Genomic DNA, 20,569 nt, shown 5'->3' on the forward strand with positions numbered 1-20,569 from the left:
CACGTATGGGGAGTGCTTGCATAAGCAGTGGTGGCAGGGGAGGCGGCTGTCAGTGGCACCGACGAATCCTTGACCGGATTCTCGTGCAAGCTCCCACTGGCGTTCAGGAGAAGTGGATTCCATCTTTCGAAACGGCCCGCCACACAGAAACACCTGCCCAATGCCTCTCCTCCTCGCCCACGGCATGGCTTCTCGTTGGTCGCCTCCTTCGCCGTCTCTTCTCTTCTTCTTCGGGAGAGAGCACCTTCCTAGGTCTGCCCGTCTTATCCGTGCATCGGACACCGATCCCGCCCACGCACGCCACGTCTCTCAACTAGGAGTGCATGCGCATGTCAGAGCATAGGTCATCGCTAGGCGCAGCCAATCCCCCACTACGCGGCTCCTCATCCAAACATCTGCGCCACGACACGCGCTCCTAGCAGTTGCCTCTCTTTGTCTCACAGAGCCTTTCCTCCTCTCCACTTCCCTTTGCATAGCTGCGCCAATTTTTGAACGGTCGCCGGGTACGGCAGGAACTCGAGCTTAAACAGCTCCGCTGTTAAAAGACCGAAAAATTGTTTCATCTTCGCACTGTTGGCTTGAACATGACAGTTAGGTGTTGCTGCACTTGCTGTGTGTAGCCTCAGAGATGAAAAGCATCGCATAGATACCACGTCCACCACGGGGTGCCGCCAAAAGCCGTCTTGCATTCAACCTTCAGGTGGGCCAGTGGGTCATTGCTTCCTTGCACCTCTATGCTGTCCCCTCTGCGTAGCTTCCAGAGCACTAGCGCAAATGAACGGAGAGGGCCGCTGATCGGTTCGATAACTACATCTTAACTTCACTTGTGCTTGAAAGATAAAAAAAAGATTGCAACGACGTAATTTACTTGTGATGTCATTCTCTCGTTAAAGAGAAAAGTGTCCCAGGGTCCCTTTAACACTTACGTTTAGCGGATTCACAAGCTCTGACAACGGTGACATGCCTGTGGCTGTCACGTCAGTTATAATCACGGGCATTTCTGTCAATGTCAAGCCAATGACTATTCATGCTGGTGTGAACACAGCTGTCCTCCACTATTCTGGTATCCTTACACCAAAACGCTCCAGAAATTTCATTCAGATCTCAACGTTAAACCCTTCTGCAACAACATGCTTGTCAATTTTCATGCCAGTGCTGCATTCACCCACGCTTTTGCTCCATTTCGTCCTCTTACTGCGAAGCTACCACTTTAGACACTGCTAAATTCCACGATATTGTCAAATTCACTTTCTTGTCATATCTGATTGGCTCAAAATGCCAGCGTAGCGAAATTTTAGTGCCCGGAAGACAGTTGAACCACTTTATAACAGTCACACACAACACAAAAACATTGTTATAAGCTGTTTCTGTCCCAAGTTGATACCAGCAATAAATATTTTATGTTTACTCAATTATATCTGAACACTGGTTATACAGTAGACTTCCGTTATTTCAACCACGGTTAATTCGTTTACGACTGAAGGTCCCACCTGGCACCCATACATTTCTATGGGACCAAATTTTCGTTATTTCTATACTGAAATTAGCCTTCACTGGACAATTAAAGCTTGACTGGTCATCACGCACGCGCATCGGCTCAATGGTAACTGCAGTGCTGACTTCAACAGCGGTTGATTTTTACTAATGTCACTTTTGAGTTAGTTTTCCACTTTCAACTGGTAAAAAGTGGGTGCGCATTCGATTCGGGGGACATGTCTGAGGCGGGGCAAATATTGCCGAATGAATCGGCTATGTGTCTTCACATTTCTTTTTTCCGCCTCTTGTTTAATTCAAACCATCAGATAATTCGACCAATTTCAGCAGCCTTGCCAGGGTCGACTTAACAGAAGTCGACTGTATGGGGGGTCGCACTGCAACGCCCTTAATGCCCTCGTTCTCATATGCAGCATTTAAACCAATGTCAGCAACACTGCAGCTATGCTGCCATACCGTGACAGTCTCAACGGTGCGCGTCTTGCTGGAGATTGTCTGCGAGCTGACCACCTCGCCTTCCTGTTCCACAATGTCGTGGGGCGGCACCGCACTGGTGGTCACAGTGGTGGCCGCAAAGTGTGCGCCCACTGGCCCCGGCCCCTCAGCCACCTGATAGGCCACCTTCCTCGTTTCTGTCGACACCACGGGCACGCTCGTCGTGCTACTTGTCTGCAGCGAGGACACGCTCGCCGGGTCGTACTTGAGCGCCTCAGTCTTCACGATGGCCCTCTGCACGGGGGAGGGAACCAAAAGGGCGAGGAAGTTAAAAACAGGCCCGCTGACACCATTCCACATTTGCATGCCACAGCTAAACCTCGACATAACAAAATCGGTAAAATTGGTACTCGAACGTTGTTATATTGACATTTAGTTGAAATTTGACCTTTTATGCAAACAAGAACTGTCGCCAACAGATTTTAGTACATGGAAAGGTCCCTAAGTTTTCTGAATTAATGGGCAATCAGAAAAAGAAAATTCAGTGAGAAAAAACATATCAGAGTCAGCAACCGGACATACAAATTCATGCAGTGTCAACAATGTGGATCTTCCGCATCCACTCTGCCACAGTGGCTGATAGAATTGCACAGTGGGATGATGCTATGAAGAGTGCAGGCAGAGGAAAGCAAACACTTGGTCTGCCTCTCACCTTACGAGTCCCTGAAAGTTGAGAGTATGTTACCTTCGGCACTATACGCTCGGGAAGACAGCGAAGTTAAAGCCACGTCCATGTCAGCTCGCCAACTTGGAGGGCAAGTGGATTCAACTGTATGCAGACGAATTTGTGCATCTGACCTAGACTCTCTGGCCATAAGCGTAGCTCCTTTGAGATGAAGGGCGCACGGTGCTTGTTTTGATATATCAGCTGTTTGAGTGGCACGCCGCAGTGTAACACTCTGCAGACACAATAGTCAGCATGCATTGTATACATTGCGCATGTCTGTTCAAAGTGGCCAAACCTGGTGAGGAGCCTTTAAGTACAAATCTGATGCTCCTTCTCATATTGATGCACAAATGAAGCACATGGCAAATTAGAACTAACTAGAACACTCTTTTATCAACATAATTTGCGCTGTACGCTTAGCTTGGGCTGTACAATCTGTAGAGAATGAATAAGTAACAGGATAAAATTTCAAGGTTGGTCCACACAAAATGAACCACACACCATTGAGCTAGGACCTTGAAGCTAAGAAGGCAAGAACATGATGAGCAAACTGGCAAGTGACGGGGCATATTAAACAATCTCATGGAGACATGGCACACAGCTCTTGGCTGGCACAAGGCTTGTAGCTTTCAGCGTGCCGCACGCAATTGACGGCATAAAATGAACGCCTTTTCTGTCACGGAGACAATGGCTTATTCATGCCTGTTCGGGTGAAGTGGCCTTCCGAGAGTCCAGCAAAAGTTTGGACTGCAAGGGAGAAATGGCACCAGGTGGTCTGATACCAGACTTTTCAGCACCACGGCTGCCTGCGTCGGCACCGCTGGTCCAGGACGGCTGCTGCTGCTGCTGGCTAGGTAGACCTGGAATGCGTGACTTGCTGGTGTCCTAAGAAAAAGAAGATACCACCAGGAATCCGGTCACCGGACTGTCACCGTGCAACAACTGGGGGCCACATTCTTAACTGAACACATTTGATGCATGCAGGACATCCTAGTGCATCTTCATTATTGCTTTTCTCGCACGACTTTCGCACAATACCAGCAACCCACGCACCATAGTTATGATAGCCATGACTAGACAACACTAGCATTTTACTATTAGTATTACCTTAGGGCAGTGAGAAAATAGATTCCTCCTCTTTGCCTTTAGAATGTTGCCTGTGAAATTCCTGTGATGATTTAAATTAGCCTTAAAGAACTGACATAGAAAGCATGTCCAACCTCAAACTCTAGTCTCGGCACGGGAGTAACGATCGGGTAAATATGGCAATGATTCTATATTAATATAATCATTGCATTCATTGCATACTACAACACAGTTTTTTCTCCATCCATTCTTGTATTATTTTTGCAGCCTTGTTTTATATTTCTGCATTCACCAGGCCACTTATATGTTTTCATACAGTGCACCATGCTAGGACTGCCAATCTGGCAGCAGCCAGTTGTACCAATAAAAGTATGATTACTAGTCTTCATAGTGTAACCTGTGGGCTTTGCCTGTGGGCATCAAGATGATGCTCACACCATCTTAAAAGCTAGATTACACATTAAACAGCATCAATGCTGCTTGTCATGTCCATGCTACTGAGCTGCTTGAGACAGACTAGATCCGTCCAGTCTCCTGAAATTTCCCTCAAGCCCTGAACAGCCACATACTATGAAGCACACAGCTACCTTTTGCTGCGAATGAGGCTCCCCAGCTTTTCCTCCCGGCGGTGAACGGCTCGCTGCCAGCGAAGGCACCACGCCCACCACCTTGGGGCGGGTGGCGCCGTCCTTCTTGGTAGGGATCCGTGATGGCCGCGATGGCCGCTCCTCTCTGTATTCGTCCAGGCTGCTCTCGGAGGACTCAGACGAAGGTGAGTCGAGACTCTTGCCTGACACAGTCGTCGTCGCTGTCGTATGCGTGGCTGTGACGGGAACAGCAGCAGCACTGGGGCCGGTGGGACTTCGGCCGGTGGGACTGGGGCCGGTGGGACTGCGGCCAGTGGGACTGCGACCAGTGGGGCTGCGACCAGTGGGGCTGCGCCCGGACACCTCATTCCACCCTGGTGCACCTGCCGTCCTGGTGGGTGAGTAGGTGAAGGCCAGACCTGTGGCCTGGCGCACTCCTCCGTCACCACTGCCAGGTCGGGCAGTCGGCGACGTGGCTTGCCCGCCAGGGGCGGCGTCCATGGGAGGCGGGCTGTAGCTGAACCCACCGCCACGTGTCGGGCTGTACGGGCGCTTGGAGTCGTCGGCTGGAACCTGTGACGAGGGGGGTCGAAAGCACGGCCAATTTCACGTGGAAGGTTAGTTACCAGCATCACCACTCATGCAGAATGCTAGTAAATGCCTCCTCTAGTCAACCAATTCACACGTTAAATATTACAGTGTGAAGAGATGACACAGAAAAAAGTAATGCTGGAAGAAGGACGTGTGCTGTCTCACAGCTGCTTTTTTTTTTTCTTTGAAAGCAACAAAGTATATAACTCACATGTGTATGCTGGAAAACAAGAAATAAAAAAAACAGAAACAAGTAGAAACCAAACAAGGTGCCTATGCTGACATTCAACCCCTTTTTGTAATATGGCGAGGGCAACTGTAGTTGGAAGAGCTTGGCGTGTCAAGCAATTGAATTCCCTAATTTTTCCTTTCTTTCTTACAGTGTGCAGCCATCTTTGTGGCAATTGATGCCAATACTGTGCCTTGTAGTATCCCTCTCACCCTCTTGCACTATCGTTACTAAAAGTAAAGAAGAAGTGCCGCTGCAAAAGGCAGTAGTAGGGCAAAAGAAGGGAGAAAGAAGCTTAGCAAAAATGAAAGATGTTTGCTCTCTTATGACATGTAGCTGATTAAATTCTCTCAGATATCAAATTTTTGTCACGCAATGCAAAAATTGAGCTCCTTGGATCACAATTTTTCCAACTTGAGAAAGCCGTTTTATGACCACAACATCACGAGCTTGTCAGAGTCGGTTGACTCCTCTGAGACACAGCAGCGTCTCATTCTACGCATACATGACTTGCACTCCTTCCCTGTTCTCTCACATTCAGGAGGTCGTTGAAAACAAAGGTTCTTTTTTTTCTGCCAACAAATCCCGATCCCCAATCTGTCATGAATCTCTAACAAACATCGCTAAGCTAACTTCAGTGTTGCTAAAATATTTAACTTTCCAAATAGTAGTTACAAATATAATTCGATATTCGCTTCGAAAAAAAAAAATCTTATTGGACTTTTTGAAGCATATTGGTGGTTATCCATGTGCAGCTTCGCCGCAGCAGAGTTGAGTTATGCAGTGAAGCATACAAAGATTGGTAAGGGGCACTATGACTGTTCCTTATGCACGCACAGTACATGGTCACAGTACAAACACCGATATGTCTAATGAGTGTAACCAAGACAAGGTGCCTAATCTGAATAACAGCAGTGGTGCAGAACTATCTTATGTTTACGCTTCTTCTAGTCACTGCAATGGTCTAAATCTTTAATTTGTGCATTGTTTCACTTAGTGTTCTTTTCATTAACTCCCCACATGTACGAAGGCAGTTGCATCATGCTTTGCTATTCATTAACCTCTTTTAATGGGTTAGCATTCGGAGTGTCAAAGTGGGAAAAAATGTACGTGCGGGAAGAGTGGGAAGCCAGCCCCATGGTCGAGGTATGTGCGATATATGTATATATATATACATCTACATATATAGTGCAACTACTCTAGACCAGCGTCTGTTGCACTTCGCTCCTCAAAGAGGCAGCACGGGTGTCGAATGAGCTCCTGAACAACACTTTAGAATGTGGTGAATGCAGTTTAAATCATGGATCCAAGACCTCAAAAGGGTGCGACGTAATGACAATGCATTTCTCACATTTACCCCTAAATCACCACTTAATAGTTTGATCTTTGACATTTAGTTAACAAGCTATACTACACTAAACTTTGGTTTCATTCTTACACAGAACAATTTCAACATGCAGTACTCCCTACACATACGAACTTGCAGCCACTTCTCTGCACAACAGCTATTCAATATTCGATTAGAAAATATTCATCCAAAATTGCCATCTATTTCAATTTCACTTCGAACTATTCACACATGGCTACTAAGCTAGCTTTGCATACGTTACAAGCTAAACCTCTCAGATTAGGGAAACACTAGTGCAGGCTTGCTTCTTGTAACCTTGCACAAACTTTTGAAATTTTGGAATACACATTTCTTACCTGGTATGTGTACTCCTTGGTGTAAGGACCTGACTGCCTCGCGGTGAAACCGCCTGGTGCTCGGCCCGCTGGGCGCGGCGTACTGGTGTCTGCGGGTCCCACAGTGTCCTCCTGCATCGTGTCCCCGCCCGACTTAGCCGGTGCCGCACCTTTCCCCGTTGTGGGAGGCCAAAATTGCGCTGCCGCAGCACCTGCGGCGGTGCCCGCCCCTTTGCGGTAGGCTCCCCCCTCGGGCGGTGTCTGCTCCGGAAGCGGCACTAACTTCTCGCGAGACCGCGAAAGCTCCAGCCGCGTGACATCCTGGTCGCGGATGCTCTTCTCGGTGAAGCCACCCTCGAGTCGCGTCTCCGACTTGGTTGGCCGCAGCTGACGTTCCTCCTTCAGGCTGGACGAAGCTCCTTTGGCGGGCACCCGGTCGTCGGTGACAAAGACTTCCCGCACCAGGCCCGTGCCAGGGTCCTCCAAGCAGATCACCCGCACCCCATCGTCAGGCTCACCGTTGCCCGACAAGCTCTTCTTGACGTGCGGCTCTTCCTTCGGCGATGTTCCTGGCGCCACTTTCTTGGCTACCGCCTCTGCTTTGATGCCTGGCTCCCCGATGCCACCATGCGACACCTTACCTTCGGCAGTTTTCAATGTCACCGGTTGTGCAGATTTCGTGGCCGCGGTTTCAGCAGCCTTTGACGCGGGCAAACTCTTCCTTGCATGCTCAACTCCGCTTGCGGGGCGGGCTTCTTTTGACGCCTGAGCGATTGCGTCAGAGTCGGTCACGGAGTGCGGGGGATTGGAATGCCGTCAGGGTAGCCATGCAGACAGCACGGTGACGTTAGGAGAGGAAGGCGTGCGTGTGGAGAGAAGGGGCAAGGGAAAGAGAGAGAGAAATAGAATACAAAGGGATGTTAGCAGGCACGCTGCAGGAAGCTCGTGCATGCAAAGGCGTGCCTGTGCTGCATTTGCAAATGCCGAGAGCTATTGCATTCGTCAACACATCACTCGCTAACAATACAAAAAAAGAGGTCGTCGAGCAAGTGCTCTCGTTAGCACTGCCCGGCAGGCAATAGCAGGCTCAAGAATTGGTAGCACTCGAGAGGCTGGGTGGGTTTACTAGTATAGTCCTAACTAACCAGATAATGTGGACTGAGAAGAACTGGTAGCACTTGACAGTCTTGGGTGGGTCTACTACAGTAGTCTTAACTAACTATATTATAGGAACCGAGTTCTCACCGTAACATGCAGGATTAACAGGGACTTAACACTAACATTCACAGAGTTCTGTCTTGGAAGATTAGCTCCTGATCTGCAAAATGGCGGCACGACGCAAAGAACACCCACAGTGCGCGCCTGTGCTTGCTCATCTGCACACAATGCCGCATTTGAAACTGCAAAGCACAGCTCGCTAGAGATGGTTCCCTGTGGTGAACAAATGCCCTGACATAACGGTTTTGTAAATTAGCAATTCAATGGAACCGAGTCGACGCACCGAACATGCGTGAGGACCTATACACACAAAGACTGTAAACAAAGCTAAACAAACACACAGTGACAGGTTCTGCAATTTTGAGTTCGCAGGGCACCTGCTTCAAATGTAGTTAATGAAATAATGCTAGTTAGGAGCACATGTGCATAGAATAATACAATAAGTTTGAACGGATGTAGGCTCAAATTATCTGCCTGCTTCAACATGCAATATTAGGTGCAGATCGCTGCAAGCAAACCTCTTGGGTGCACCAAGTACTGCCCTGCAAAGCTTGAAAAACTGCGAGCAATACGTTCCCATTGCCTGAAGAAAATCCAGGCTCCGAATGGCACAAGGGTCCAAATTATGATGCAGGACAGGAACTGTCATTTATACTTTGTCGTTGGCTCTCCTCAATATATGCACCATTCCTTAAAAACTTCAAACATGCATACCATCCATCAGACTAAAGAGCACAAGCCATGACCTAGTAATTCTATAGTAGCTGACACTTCAGATTCAAGGCTAAAGTGCAAGGCACTATAAAGAATGAAAAGAATTTATCCTGCTGATGACGCCCCAGCTTTTTCTTATCTGTGTACAACGGGAGTGATTCAACATCACTAAAACAGAAAGGTATGGAGAATGATGGAACAAGAGGCCCTGTCATGACCCACCTGACACGCATAGAAAATAATGCCTCTCATGAAATCAAAGATGAAAAAGCTCGAGTGTACCAAATCTCAGATATTCTTGACTTGGAAAACTGCAATAGTATTGCAAGTATAAAAGCCGAATCGCTGGTATTTTATCATGCCCTTGGTGCTATACATTCATACAGTTTTTCTTTTTCTTGGCAGAACCTTGGAAAAACTTCATCCAAAATACCTCCGTCATATATATACAATATTCATTACACGCCTACGTCTATTCATTACATGCTATTGGCCAGAAACATTTCAGATTTACTTTGTCATATCTTAAAATTTATTAAATCCATCATTATTATTAGCAGTAGTAGTTTTAAAGTTTAAAGCCAGGAATGGGAGTTTATTTTGCCTCAAGATAAGTACATTTCACCGATGTCCACTCCTATTGAAAACAGCAGCTACAAGTTAGGAATCACACCGATTGTGTTCCTTTCTTCATCGTACTTTGCACAGAATGTAACATAAGAAAGATCAAGCACGGGGCTGAACTAAACTTAGAATCACAAAGTTTCAAGCTGAGCATTCTAACCACCAGTTCGCAGCCACTTCGCCAAAGCGAATGCCGAATATTTGAGCCATTAAATCATCTTCTCCAAATTACTGTGAGCCATAATTTATGTTGTCCTGAAATTCATACTGCATAACTGCAGCAAAGTAGTGCTTGAATTACGTTGGATGAAACGCGCATTTAAAGCATTATTTGGTCAACGAAGCGCAAGAAGGTTTCACCTGTTGCACCACAACACATGCTCAGCTATTAAGTACGCCGAGTTCCAATACCCGGGCCATGCACGAGCACATATCTCACTCTGACTGGACAACGTGCCCGGCAAATTATACTCACAGTAACCAAATCGTGGAAATAAACATGTCGCTAGAGCCTCTCTCTTTTCCCTGCAGGCATTAAACTTCGACACCTTATTTAGGATATGTTTACAGCTATTGCTTTGAAAGTCTGCTCTGAAGCAATTAGTCGTTATTCCCTCCCATACACAAGTAAAAAAAATTAACTACATCACGAGTGCGAGGCACTGGCAATAAAAGAAAGACACTTCTCTCTCAGCAACTACTATGTCATGCAAGCAACGTGTCGGTCAGTGCGAGTCTGAATTCCAGCGAGATGACTCCACCACTTAAATGTGCTTCCCTTTTTGCCGGCATGCATTGCATCGTGCAGTGTAATCTCATGAGCAGTAAATTACAGGTTGCCACACGGCTTCATTACAGCAGGCATTCTCAAACAAGCTTTTAAGCATTTGCGTTAATGCAAACTATCAGAGATAGTTTGAAAATGATATGCAAATGAATGCAAACTATCAAAGTAGTAAAAAAAATGATAGACTGGTTAGAGCGAGTGCGGTGAGGCATGGGCATAAATACGCCCCACATGCATCGTGGGGGAGCTGCAGCCACGTCTTCAGAAAGCGGAAAAAGGCACTTCGTGTGCGGCAGAACGTTGGAGACGTCAGGAGAGCCGTCCCACCACGCCAATTGAGATTCGCTGATGACGCGCTCCCCAACAACTCCAAGGTTTAAATAAAACAAAGCACACATATGGATACAACTAGATCACGGCTCCTAAGAAAGCAAGGGCTGTGTTCTTGATTGATTGCTTTTGGTGATGTCGCTCTCAACGTAAGCCAAACAGCTGAAACAGCGGAAGCATACATAAAGAAATTGGAAGTACGCATCGTGGTATTAATTTTACACTGCGACAGTGCCACGTGTTCACAATTCCTCAATGCAAAAAGAAAGAAAAAAAGCACATTCCTTTAAATGATGGGAAATATTGTAATTATATAATATAGGAGACACAGTACAGACAATATAAAAAGTGGTATCAACGAATACCCGTCGTTATACAGATGACTGCAGCTAAGTCAACACCGCTTAGTTGAGCCATGCTCAAAAGCCAGGCAAGACAGTCTTGCTATGTGTTTTGTTTGTCCATTGCTACATACTATACCATATTTGCCTGACTCTAATGTTACCCCCGAATCTAAATAAGTGCACCTGAACGTAACATGCACCTGAATGTAACTTGCGCTCAACTTATAAAAGAAAAATACAGTATGTCCCCTTGTTCGCGACCAGAAAAAATATTAACAAAAAAATGAGGCATGCAGAATTTTCGGAGAAGGGAAACTGTCATAATGGAAGCGGTGCATTATCATCAACATCTATGCTTTCAGTGACTGTAGATGCCAAGCACAAAAGGTGGTATTCCCGAGCGATCACTCAGAGATACTACAATCATTTGTAGGTGATTTTATGTGAATCAGCAATCAGCGAACTCGGCACAGCTCCAGATATGCTGGCGTCCATATAATTGATTAATGCCAAGTCACGCGAACTCTAGTGAAAGTGATGGTATTTACAAAAGTGATCATGGTATAGCACAAGATAAACCCACAGCAACATTCAACAAAACATGCTCTGTCGCCAACTCGTGATGGCAATGACGCCATGCTTGATGGTGGGCTGTTACTTACACCCCGAACACCATTTTGGTTTCGTATCTGATTGTAATGTGCAAGCAATTTTTCGGACCCATTGTTTCTGAAGAAGGGTGAGCGTTAAATTCAGGCAAATACGGTATACACTTAACAGTAACTTATCTGTCTATTCTTGTTAAAATAAATGCAAACTCATCAAACTTTTTTTTTTTATTCAGCCAACCAGGAGATATCAGTTCAAAGTGCTGGAACGAACACATAACAAATATGTGCTCATTCTAGTGTGTTTAGTGTGTGTGTCTGTTCCATCATTTTGCGTTAGTATGCCCTAGTTAGGATGCAAGAACAACTTGCCAAACAGTCGGCACTTTCCTGGGAGAGAATCACTGCTCATCTGAGGCTTTAGGCCAGCTGTAATGCATACTAGAAGGATCGCGTAGGCCCGTAGCTGGTATGTCATGTTTTTCAGAAAATGTTGAGGTCATGGTTATTATTTCTCTATACACTTGCATAATGAATGCACTCGCATAATGATCGCACCCCCAGCTTTGCTCTTGAAGATTCCGATTTTTGTTTTCACCCACATGACAACTGCACCCCCAACTTTGCTCTCATGCAGTCCCACAGTCGAACAGGCGTGCCATAGCTTTTTGGAGAGACTGTAGCATTTCTCTCGCGCATGCGTTTAAGGCAAGCGCAGTTCTCGATGACATCACCGTGTTGGAAATACTTAGTAATGCCACGTGAGAAATGGTAAGATCATGTAAACGAAATTCTATAGCTAACTTGTGCATGCTGTACATCCACACTAGAGGCAAACATGCCTTGGCGGCACACCAGTAGGGGTGGCGGGTTTGATGACCAAGAAGCTAATGGCAAAGCCACAACGAGAGAACACTGGCGGCAACCATGCCATAAGAACAGGCTGCACGTTATCACGGTCGCTTGGGACCTGACGAAAAGAGCAACCGCAACAACGCTCAGCCCGTTCTCACCGAACGCTTGCTGCCGGCGCAAAGGCACCTCGCAGACTGAAGAGTGAAAAAAAACTGCAATTGCTCTCTGTAACAGCAACCCTACGCAGTTTACGGACTTCACTCTGACGTAATAGGAGAGCGTGCAATGCGCGGCAGGGTGCAGTGCATCAGCGAGTCCAAGTGAAGAAGGGACGGCCAGCACTTCGTTGGCATAGTGGTTGTACTGTCGAATTCGTGTTTCTGCTGCTCGATTTCCCTTCTGTCTTTGGTTTCACTATGTGAAAGTCGAGTTATACGCCTACTGCGGAACAGAGAGTTTATCTGCTCACAAACAGAAATGCTGATCAGACACCCATAAACTCTGACATGCCTATATGAACAGGATGGTCGAGGAAAGAGCGTGCTTGTCAAAACAAGTGCCGAAAAGCAGCGCTTTGACATGATGCTTGTGATAACGGCAGATGGCTGGAAGCAGAAGCAAGGATGAGCTGTTGTTGAACCACAATGTAGGTAAAGCAACCTGTGACCTGGATGACAGGTCTAATGGTTCTGATGTCACAGATTGCAAATAGTGTATGTTTACTTTTACTGCAAAGATAAGTTAGCTAATGCATTTTTTAAATCATTACTGTCTTACTTATGATTTTTGCGGTTTTAAAAAAGTTCCCATAAAATGTACCCCGCATAATAAATGCAACCCTCAAGTCTGCTTCATCTTTTGGGGGGGAAGAAGTGCATTCATTACGCAAGTATTTGCGGTATTTCTTTTGTATAAGTTTTTCCTGTTGCAAGTTTTCCTTTATAGAGAAAGGGTCGAAGCAACCTTCCGGTATATTAAAGCAAGCGGCGTATCCTGCAGGAGTTACACAAACTCGTGACAATAAAGAGGAACTGTACCAAGGCTACAGCTACACAAAAGTGAACACGTTTTGCCAAAAGCAATCAATCTAGAACACAGGCCTGGCCTCTCCTTTTTCCAAGCACAACTGTTCAATGCCTTAAACCTTCATCCAAACCCATTGCATGTACTTACCTAAAGATAGGATAGGATGCAAGTCTGCAAATAAACAATCAACAGATATGCCAGAGCAGTTTTTTTTTATTTGTTTTGGTAGGCAGACCAGACAGAGTCCCACAGGCGACGATATTCCTTATCCGAGCATAATGAGCACACACCTAAAATTGCCAATCAGCATTCTTGGATGCTCAATTCACTCTGAACTTGCTCTGTTGTTAAGAATTAACAAACCGCAGCATCACCGTCCATCACAGAGCATGTGCATAAACAATGGCTGAAAATTTAGACTTCGTACTATGTCTCACTTGGTACAGTTGAACCTGTTTTTAACGAACTGGATACTCCCGCGGAAAGAGGTCATTATATCAGCAGTTCACTATAACGTATGTTTCAACAAACACTTTCAATTTTCTTTTTAAGCTACCCGTGGCAGACAGCTGGTTCTACTCAAAAAGGCAGGCATTACTTGCTCAAAAAAATGAAATTAATAATAGATCAATTAATAAACAAGTCACCAATTAAGTTTATAACTAATTACCTTATAGCACATATTGAAATTTACAAATTCTAGCTGGGGAGTTCGCCAGGCCAATCCACTTGGAACGAATTCTCAACATGGCACCAGTTTCGACAAATTAATTTCCGAACTTCGCGGAGAAAGGCAGTGGTGTTCCAGTTACTTTTGTGCTTCAATGCATAAAATGACACTTTGTTCAGAAAGTAAGTGAAACGACAGTGCACTTTTACCGCACGATTGACGGCACATATCTTGTAGATGGTGTCATTCACACAATTCTTTTCACGTGGATAGGCCCTGCAGTCTCACCCACTAGAATTTGTAACGTGCAATATGCGCCATATAGGGAAATTAGCTACCAACTTAAATCGTTAATTTCTGTTTATTTGTCGATTATGCATTTTATTTTTTTGTGCAAGTAATGCCCTCTTCTTCGGGAAGACCAGCTAATGGAGTAGAATTGCGCTGCCTGCATGGGCAATATGAAAAAAAATTCTGAAAAGTGTTCTGTCAAACATCCTGTATGTGAAATCACCCTTAAAGATGCTCAAAAATAACTGCGCTGAAGTTGGCATCAGCAGTTACAATTCAATAGCACTTTGGCCTGAAAACCAGATTTTCAGTGTAATTTTTGTTCCCGTTGTGTTCCCGCACTTAGCTGCAAGTTTCCATTAGGAAAGTATATCTTAAGAACGAAATGCAGCAGTGTACTATAGCTCTTTCAAAACAGCGCCCGGTTCTGATCACCTGTCATTTTGAAACTGCAAGCGCATTGCCGCCATATTTTAGTCAAGAACCTGCGATATATTTTACTACCAGTGGGGCATAACTGTATTCTGCACAAGAGAGCGAAGCACTCTAGATGACTAGAAGCATACCCTTTGGAAACTGGTGCGGCATGCAGTCATTCTGCAAAGGTCCCTGACATCATGGTCTCGGCATTCAACTGCCCATCAGCCCCACAAGAACTGTAAAATTACGTTATCTATGTTGCTTTGGTTTAAAAAATTCCAGTGTTCGAAAGGTAGAGCATTACCACGAACTGTTATCATTAGCAATCGGCAACACGTAAACGAAACACTGCTGAACCCTGATCTCCTGATAACTGCATAGTAACTGCCAACCCCTTACAACAAGTTGTGGCGGCTCTAGCACATGGTGCAGCATTATCACCGACTCGGGTCGCGTGTGTATCGACAGTAACGACAGGAATGCTTGAGTGGCCATTGATCCCTTGGTGGAAGGATATAGAGGGTTGTTCCAAATCCTTGAAATAGGCGTAATGTACGTGGTACCATACAGACAACTGTGTAAAAAAGAGAGGGCCACCGTTGCGACATCCGATATAGCATCAGTGTATACGCTGGTGCACGCCCCGCGACATGTTGTTTATGCTCTGTGCCTTCTCCTAGGAGGTGTGCCTTGAAAGTTAGTGACCTCCTTCACAGCTTCCGGATGCATGCGTGACGGTCTCGAAGGCCGCATCATAGTCTCGGTCGGACTGTGGCGACGCACATGCTGTCGTGCACCCAGTTTGATCGCACTTCTGTGTCTCAGTACTATGCATTCGCCCTCTTTTTTTTTTTTTACTAGACGTTTGTTATAATAGTACACGAATCTAAAAAAATTTTTGTTGTACCTGGAAGCAGTTTCAATAGGCACAGTCAAAAAATCGTAAGTGCATTGAAATGTGGTCGTTATAACCGATAGATCGTCATATCTGGGACTGTTATAATAAGTGGGTTCAACTGTTTTGAAAACGAGCATCATTTCCCAATTGAATCGCAAATCAATGGTCCCCTAATGCAAAGCAGTATCACACAGTGCCCAGAAACCATCCCAAGATTACTCAAAAGCAAGAAAAATTTGCGTTCGATTCCCTGTCGCCAATGCCCAAACTGCACTGAACTCATATGCAGAAATCGCCATTCGCGCTCATGTGCAAATCGTTCCCACCAAAACGCTACCACCACAGCACCAGCTAAGAACCCATCATTCCCACACAAGAAAGGTGACGAAGACGATAAAAAATTAATGCACAAAGAAGGCACTTGGAGAAAACAGAAAGAAAGATGGCGCTGGTTACTGACCCCGTCTTCATGGAGGGGACTCCTGTCTTCAGGCGTCTTTGCCTCTTGGCTGAGGCGCTGGTCCTTCTTGATGTCCATTGGCAACATGACGGCCACGCCACCGACAGGGATAGTCCTCTGCACACATTGAAAGAAAGAACTGGCTGTTTATTGTTCATTAAAAGAAAAGAGAGAGAGAGAGAGACAAAAATTCCTGCTGGCCACAATATCTGACTGCGGTGACTGACACGTGAACAGGGGTCAGCAGAGTGGGTATGGGAGCAGTGAACAGGGAAGGAGCTAAGGAGATAAACTATTTAGATATTGTACACGAACTTCAAGGCTAAATTAACATGTTCGTCTTAGTTTACACGTCAACCAACATTCCACATTGAATGTGCTTGCATATTTAACCATTCGTTTACTTAATAATGCATGCACCAGACCTCAATGAGCAAATGAGTTCTCTGATAACTCGCAAGGGGGTGGCAGTTTTTTGAAAGAAAAAAAGAAATTGGAAGTCCACGAATGCGTCATGGACTTGCAATAAACACACCTATGAGTTCTACAGGAAGAAAGTGTTGCATGCTTACTAGTGCAAAAAGCTTAGGCAGAGGTTACAGATATCAAGAACAAATGCTAGCGTTTGTCCTTTACGTCTTTAACCTGTGTCTAAGCATTTCGTACTATGAAACATGCATTTCAACAAAAAATTAACTAGCCCAGCTTATTACACTTAAGAGCTTTGCAGTTGATAAAAATTTTGTGCAATAACTAATTTCAGTGAAAAGAAAAACACACACATTGTGAAAATCCATGCTTGTTGGTTAACAGGAGGTGTTAAGCCATTTGTGTTTGTGATTTAATGTTGCCCTCTGACTTTATAATGTTAAGAGTAACTGCTACAGATCACTGACTAGCTCGAATGCATACACTGCTAATGTGTATGATCTCATACTGGTCTGGGATGGAATGCAGCATCAGTAGGGCGGTTGTTCGACCAGCTCAGCTATCCAGGCAGCCAGAAAATGGCCCCAAGAGGGTGAACAGATCGACCACTCAAAATGTAGGAGTGTTGATTAGGCACATCAATGCAAGGACAAATGAACTGACAAATCGAAACATGCAAGCTGTGATTAAACTCATTTGTTCAGTCATTAAACTCATTTGCTTAATGTTATCTTTGTAGATGCTTTGTTTTTTTTTCTCCTCCCATGTGTGTGTCATAGTACTCAAACCATAACTTCACTGATGTGCCAACTAGCCAAAAGGAAATAACTTTATGATAAATATTTAATCCTGGAGACTAGCAATGAATGAACTGCCTTCCCATCTTCACTGCGACAACCAAGAAATTTAAGACTGCTTTTCACAAAGCCATTTTTAAATATTGTTAATGAACTTGCAGCTATTATCTATTCGCTGCGTAATATTTGTATATCCCAACTCTTTGCTACAATTCTCTTGGGAGTTGGAAGTATGCTTAATACCGTATGAACAAACGTAATGGATGGAGTTATTATTCTTTTTTTCATATTTGAAGGCCAATTTTCAGGGTGCAGCCCCTGCAAGCAATGCGGAAAATATTTTTTTTTCTTTCATGTAAGAACAACATACCAGTTAGCAAACAATAGGTGTTTATTGTGGATTGCATCACCTACTATGCTCGATCGTCGTCACTTGCCAAGTTCTCCAACTACAAGCCGGTGTTGTGTACTGGTGCGCGGCACTTTGTCTGACGGAGAGGCCCTTCCTTTTCGAAAATCTTTGTACCCAGCCGATGCTAGCTTTGAAGTTTTCGCGCGGTATGCTTTCTTGCACAGGCCAAGGCTCGAGCTTTCACATGCACCATGTCGTCGTCAACACAGGGCCGTTGTTCCGCACTTCCAACACATAGTAGAGCGACTCTTCTTCCAGTTTAGGAAACTTGCATGGCTCGCCTCGGAAAACACACCTTTTGCTACCCAACTTTTTAGACACATTATACCTCGTGGTTGGTGCCCATCATGGCCTTAGCTCCTTATGCGCCATGAAACTCAACGACAACAACAACACTTTTTGCAGCTTGTGCTCCCCACTGTATCCTTCCGATTGCACCATCGTTAAAACCACTTCTCATCCACGTAGAATTTTCTGCCTGCCACACGCCTGCCGTGTTCTAGAGCAAACTCTGCGACTTTCAACTCAAACCCAGCCATGTAGCTTTAAGGTGCTTGCCCATCAAGCTAAAATCGTAACAATCAGTGGCAACTCAGGGGGGGAAAAAAAGCAAAAGGCACACCAAAGTCAAACAACGGACAAAGCCAGAGCTGGTGATGGTGATGCCAACAGCCAATATGGAATGGACAAAGCTGGAGCTGGTGATGGTGATGCCAACAGCCAATATGGATAGCGCGAGTCTGCGGAGGAGGAAGAGAAGCTGAAGCTCTAAAAGTTGCATTCTCACGTGCCATCTGTAGGCTGCGCCTGAAACCTCCCACACACACGTGTTTTGAAGGCTAGAAGCACGTGGGTGGTTGAAAGGGTAGGTACAGCGCTTACATAATTTCTTTTTTCAAATATTTTGACAATACGAAGTAGTGATTACACACATTTATAGATTAAATAAATAAATATGTAAATGTTCCCATGTTTCAAGTTTCCCATTGAGTTGCCCCTTCTTAGTCAGCTTGGTAAATGAACGGCCTGGAAAGGCGGCAGGGCCGCAGTCGATCGCTAGTTCAAAGCAAATTTTGTTTTGTAATTATCAAGCTTTCCTTTCAAGACACCTAGATTTGTAGAGTTGTGCTACGTTCACGTGTATGCACAGTTTTTGTTCCATACACAAAACCCGTACCATTGAAACAAACAGCAAAAATCATGAGCCATTCCACTCTGTCAATGTGGTTGACCAGTGAAGCTGTTTAGCACACAACACGGAGGTGACACATAATTTTGAACAAAGTTACGAACTCATTTACTGTTTTGACAGGTGGTCAAGGTGACGAAAGGTACACACACTCATTTATTGTCTTGATCGGTGGTCATTATGTCACTCGCAACTGCAATCACATTCTTTGATAATGTCAAATCAATACACGTACACCGCTGGATGGTTGAGCCGGATCGGTGTGGCATCGCAAGGGATGTGTCTGCAACATGGAATGCATAAACCGTTCCCTTTTCAGTACCAATGCATCCACATTGAAATCACCGACAAGAACAACAGGGGTAGTGTCATTGCAGCTAATTCACACAAAGTGAGTAGCCCTGAACCTTACGGAACTATGAGTCACTGCATTTTTTGCTTGCTTAGGAGGTACGAGCCACTGCTCACGAGGGTATGAGTCATTGATGATGACAGTGAAACCTACGCAATTTATTTTTTTCTTCCCTATGTCGGCTGCGAGCAAGCAACCTGGAACTACTGCCAGGGCCACCACCCACCTTTGTCTCCTTCTTAGGCGGTGTTTCGGTGGTAGGGCTCGCCGACTGCTCAGGCGTGGCCTTGGTGGCAAATCGAGGGACGTCGGCCGATGCAGTCTCCTCGCTAGGTGAGCGGCGAAGGGCCCCCGTCAGCGTGTGCCGTTTGCTCTCCTCGGAGGCTGTCGGTCGTGGTGGGTACGTCAGGGCTGCGCCAGTAAGGAAAAGGTGCCACTTAGCGTCCCTGATGGTGAATTCCACCGGTTGATCCGAGAGCAGCTGACTGAATCAGTGAGCAAGCACTTTGGGATTTCACAGATCAAAATCTGCTAGTGAAAAAAGAAAGCACTCCTTGCCAAGCCCCTGTTCCAGTTACAGCTTCAGTTTGCCAGTTTGCCACAAATGGGCAATCCTGGAAGTGGTATCCAACTTCCACTGAATTGAAGCTTTTATGGTTATTGAGGCACCAGAGTAACGTTACTGTCACTACTGCCGGTCACTGCTGCCGGTCAATGCTTAAACTGCAATTCAAGTCCCACATGAACAGGCAATAAAAGCCACATCTTAAAAGGCATGATGTCGCATGCTCATGATTACAACTCTAAATGCAGACAGCATCTTCCTCTCAGTAGGTAAAAATGTGCACCTTCAAAGTTCCAAACAAATCCATGCACCCTTTTTGTACCTTATAAATGTCTTGCTCTTTGCCGTAACAAGACCTAGCAAAATTAACTTCACAACCAGGTTATTTGAGATTTGATAACCTAACCACTGAAGTTCTACCACCAACCTGTCAAAGATTAGATGACCCGACCACTGAAGTTACATCACAGAACATAGCAGCTCATAATGTGGCTTTCAATAAAATAAGCACCTTCGATTTTATGTGCGTTTCGGTACTCACTTTGTGAAGAGAAGCGTTTGTTGCTGCGTGTCCGCTCGAAGTGGGGCGGCGGACGGTCGATGCGGGCACTTGCCTGCCTAGTCTGGTACTGGGTTCGGCCGGAGTACCGGAACTTGGAGCCGAACCGGGGAAGGAACAGCCGGGGCTTCACCGCGGGCTCAGGTGACATGAGTCTGTTGCACGAACACAAATAAAAGAAGTTTTTTT

The 20,569-nt window shown here is 45.4% G+C and overlaps 1 protein-coding gene across 2 annotated transcripts in view; it reads right to left on the reverse strand.

The window, feature by feature from the left end:
• Nucleotides 1-20,569, reverse strand: part of cora (erythrocyte membrane protein band 4.1 like coracle) — a 57,449-nt gene that overhangs the window by 6,645 nt on the left and 30,235 nt on the right. The window contains exons 10-16 of one of the 2 annotated variants that reach the window (XM_065439510.1): nucleotides 20,363-20,535; nucleotides 19,483-19,667; nucleotides 16,078-16,194; nucleotides 6,854-6,964; nucleotides 4,330-4,902; nucleotides 3,359-3,541; nucleotides 1,951-2,223 (exon numbers count right to left, since the gene is read on the reverse strand). In XM_065439510.1, the coding sequence (XP_065295582.1) occupies nucleotides 1,951-2,223; nucleotides 3,359-3,541; nucleotides 4,330-4,902; nucleotides 6,854-6,964; nucleotides 16,078-16,194; nucleotides 19,483-19,667; nucleotides 20,363-20,535 (1,615 nt within the window). Of the gene's footprint in view, nucleotides 1-1,950; nucleotides 2,224-3,358; nucleotides 3,542-4,329; nucleotides 4,903-6,853; nucleotides 7,598-16,077; nucleotides 16,195-19,482; nucleotides 19,668-20,362; nucleotides 20,536-20,569 lie in introns of both variants that reach the window. The other variant, XM_065439509.1, reaches the window with a different exon arrangement.

The sequence above is a fragment of the Dermacentor albipictus genome, chromosome 6 (genome assembly GCF_038994185.2).
Source record: "Dermacentor albipictus isolate Rhodes 1998 colony chromosome 6, USDA_Dalb.pri_finalv2, whole genome shotgun sequence".
Classification (NCBI taxonomy): Eukaryota; Metazoa; Arthropoda; class Arachnida; order Ixodida; family Ixodidae; genus Dermacentor; species Dermacentor albipictus.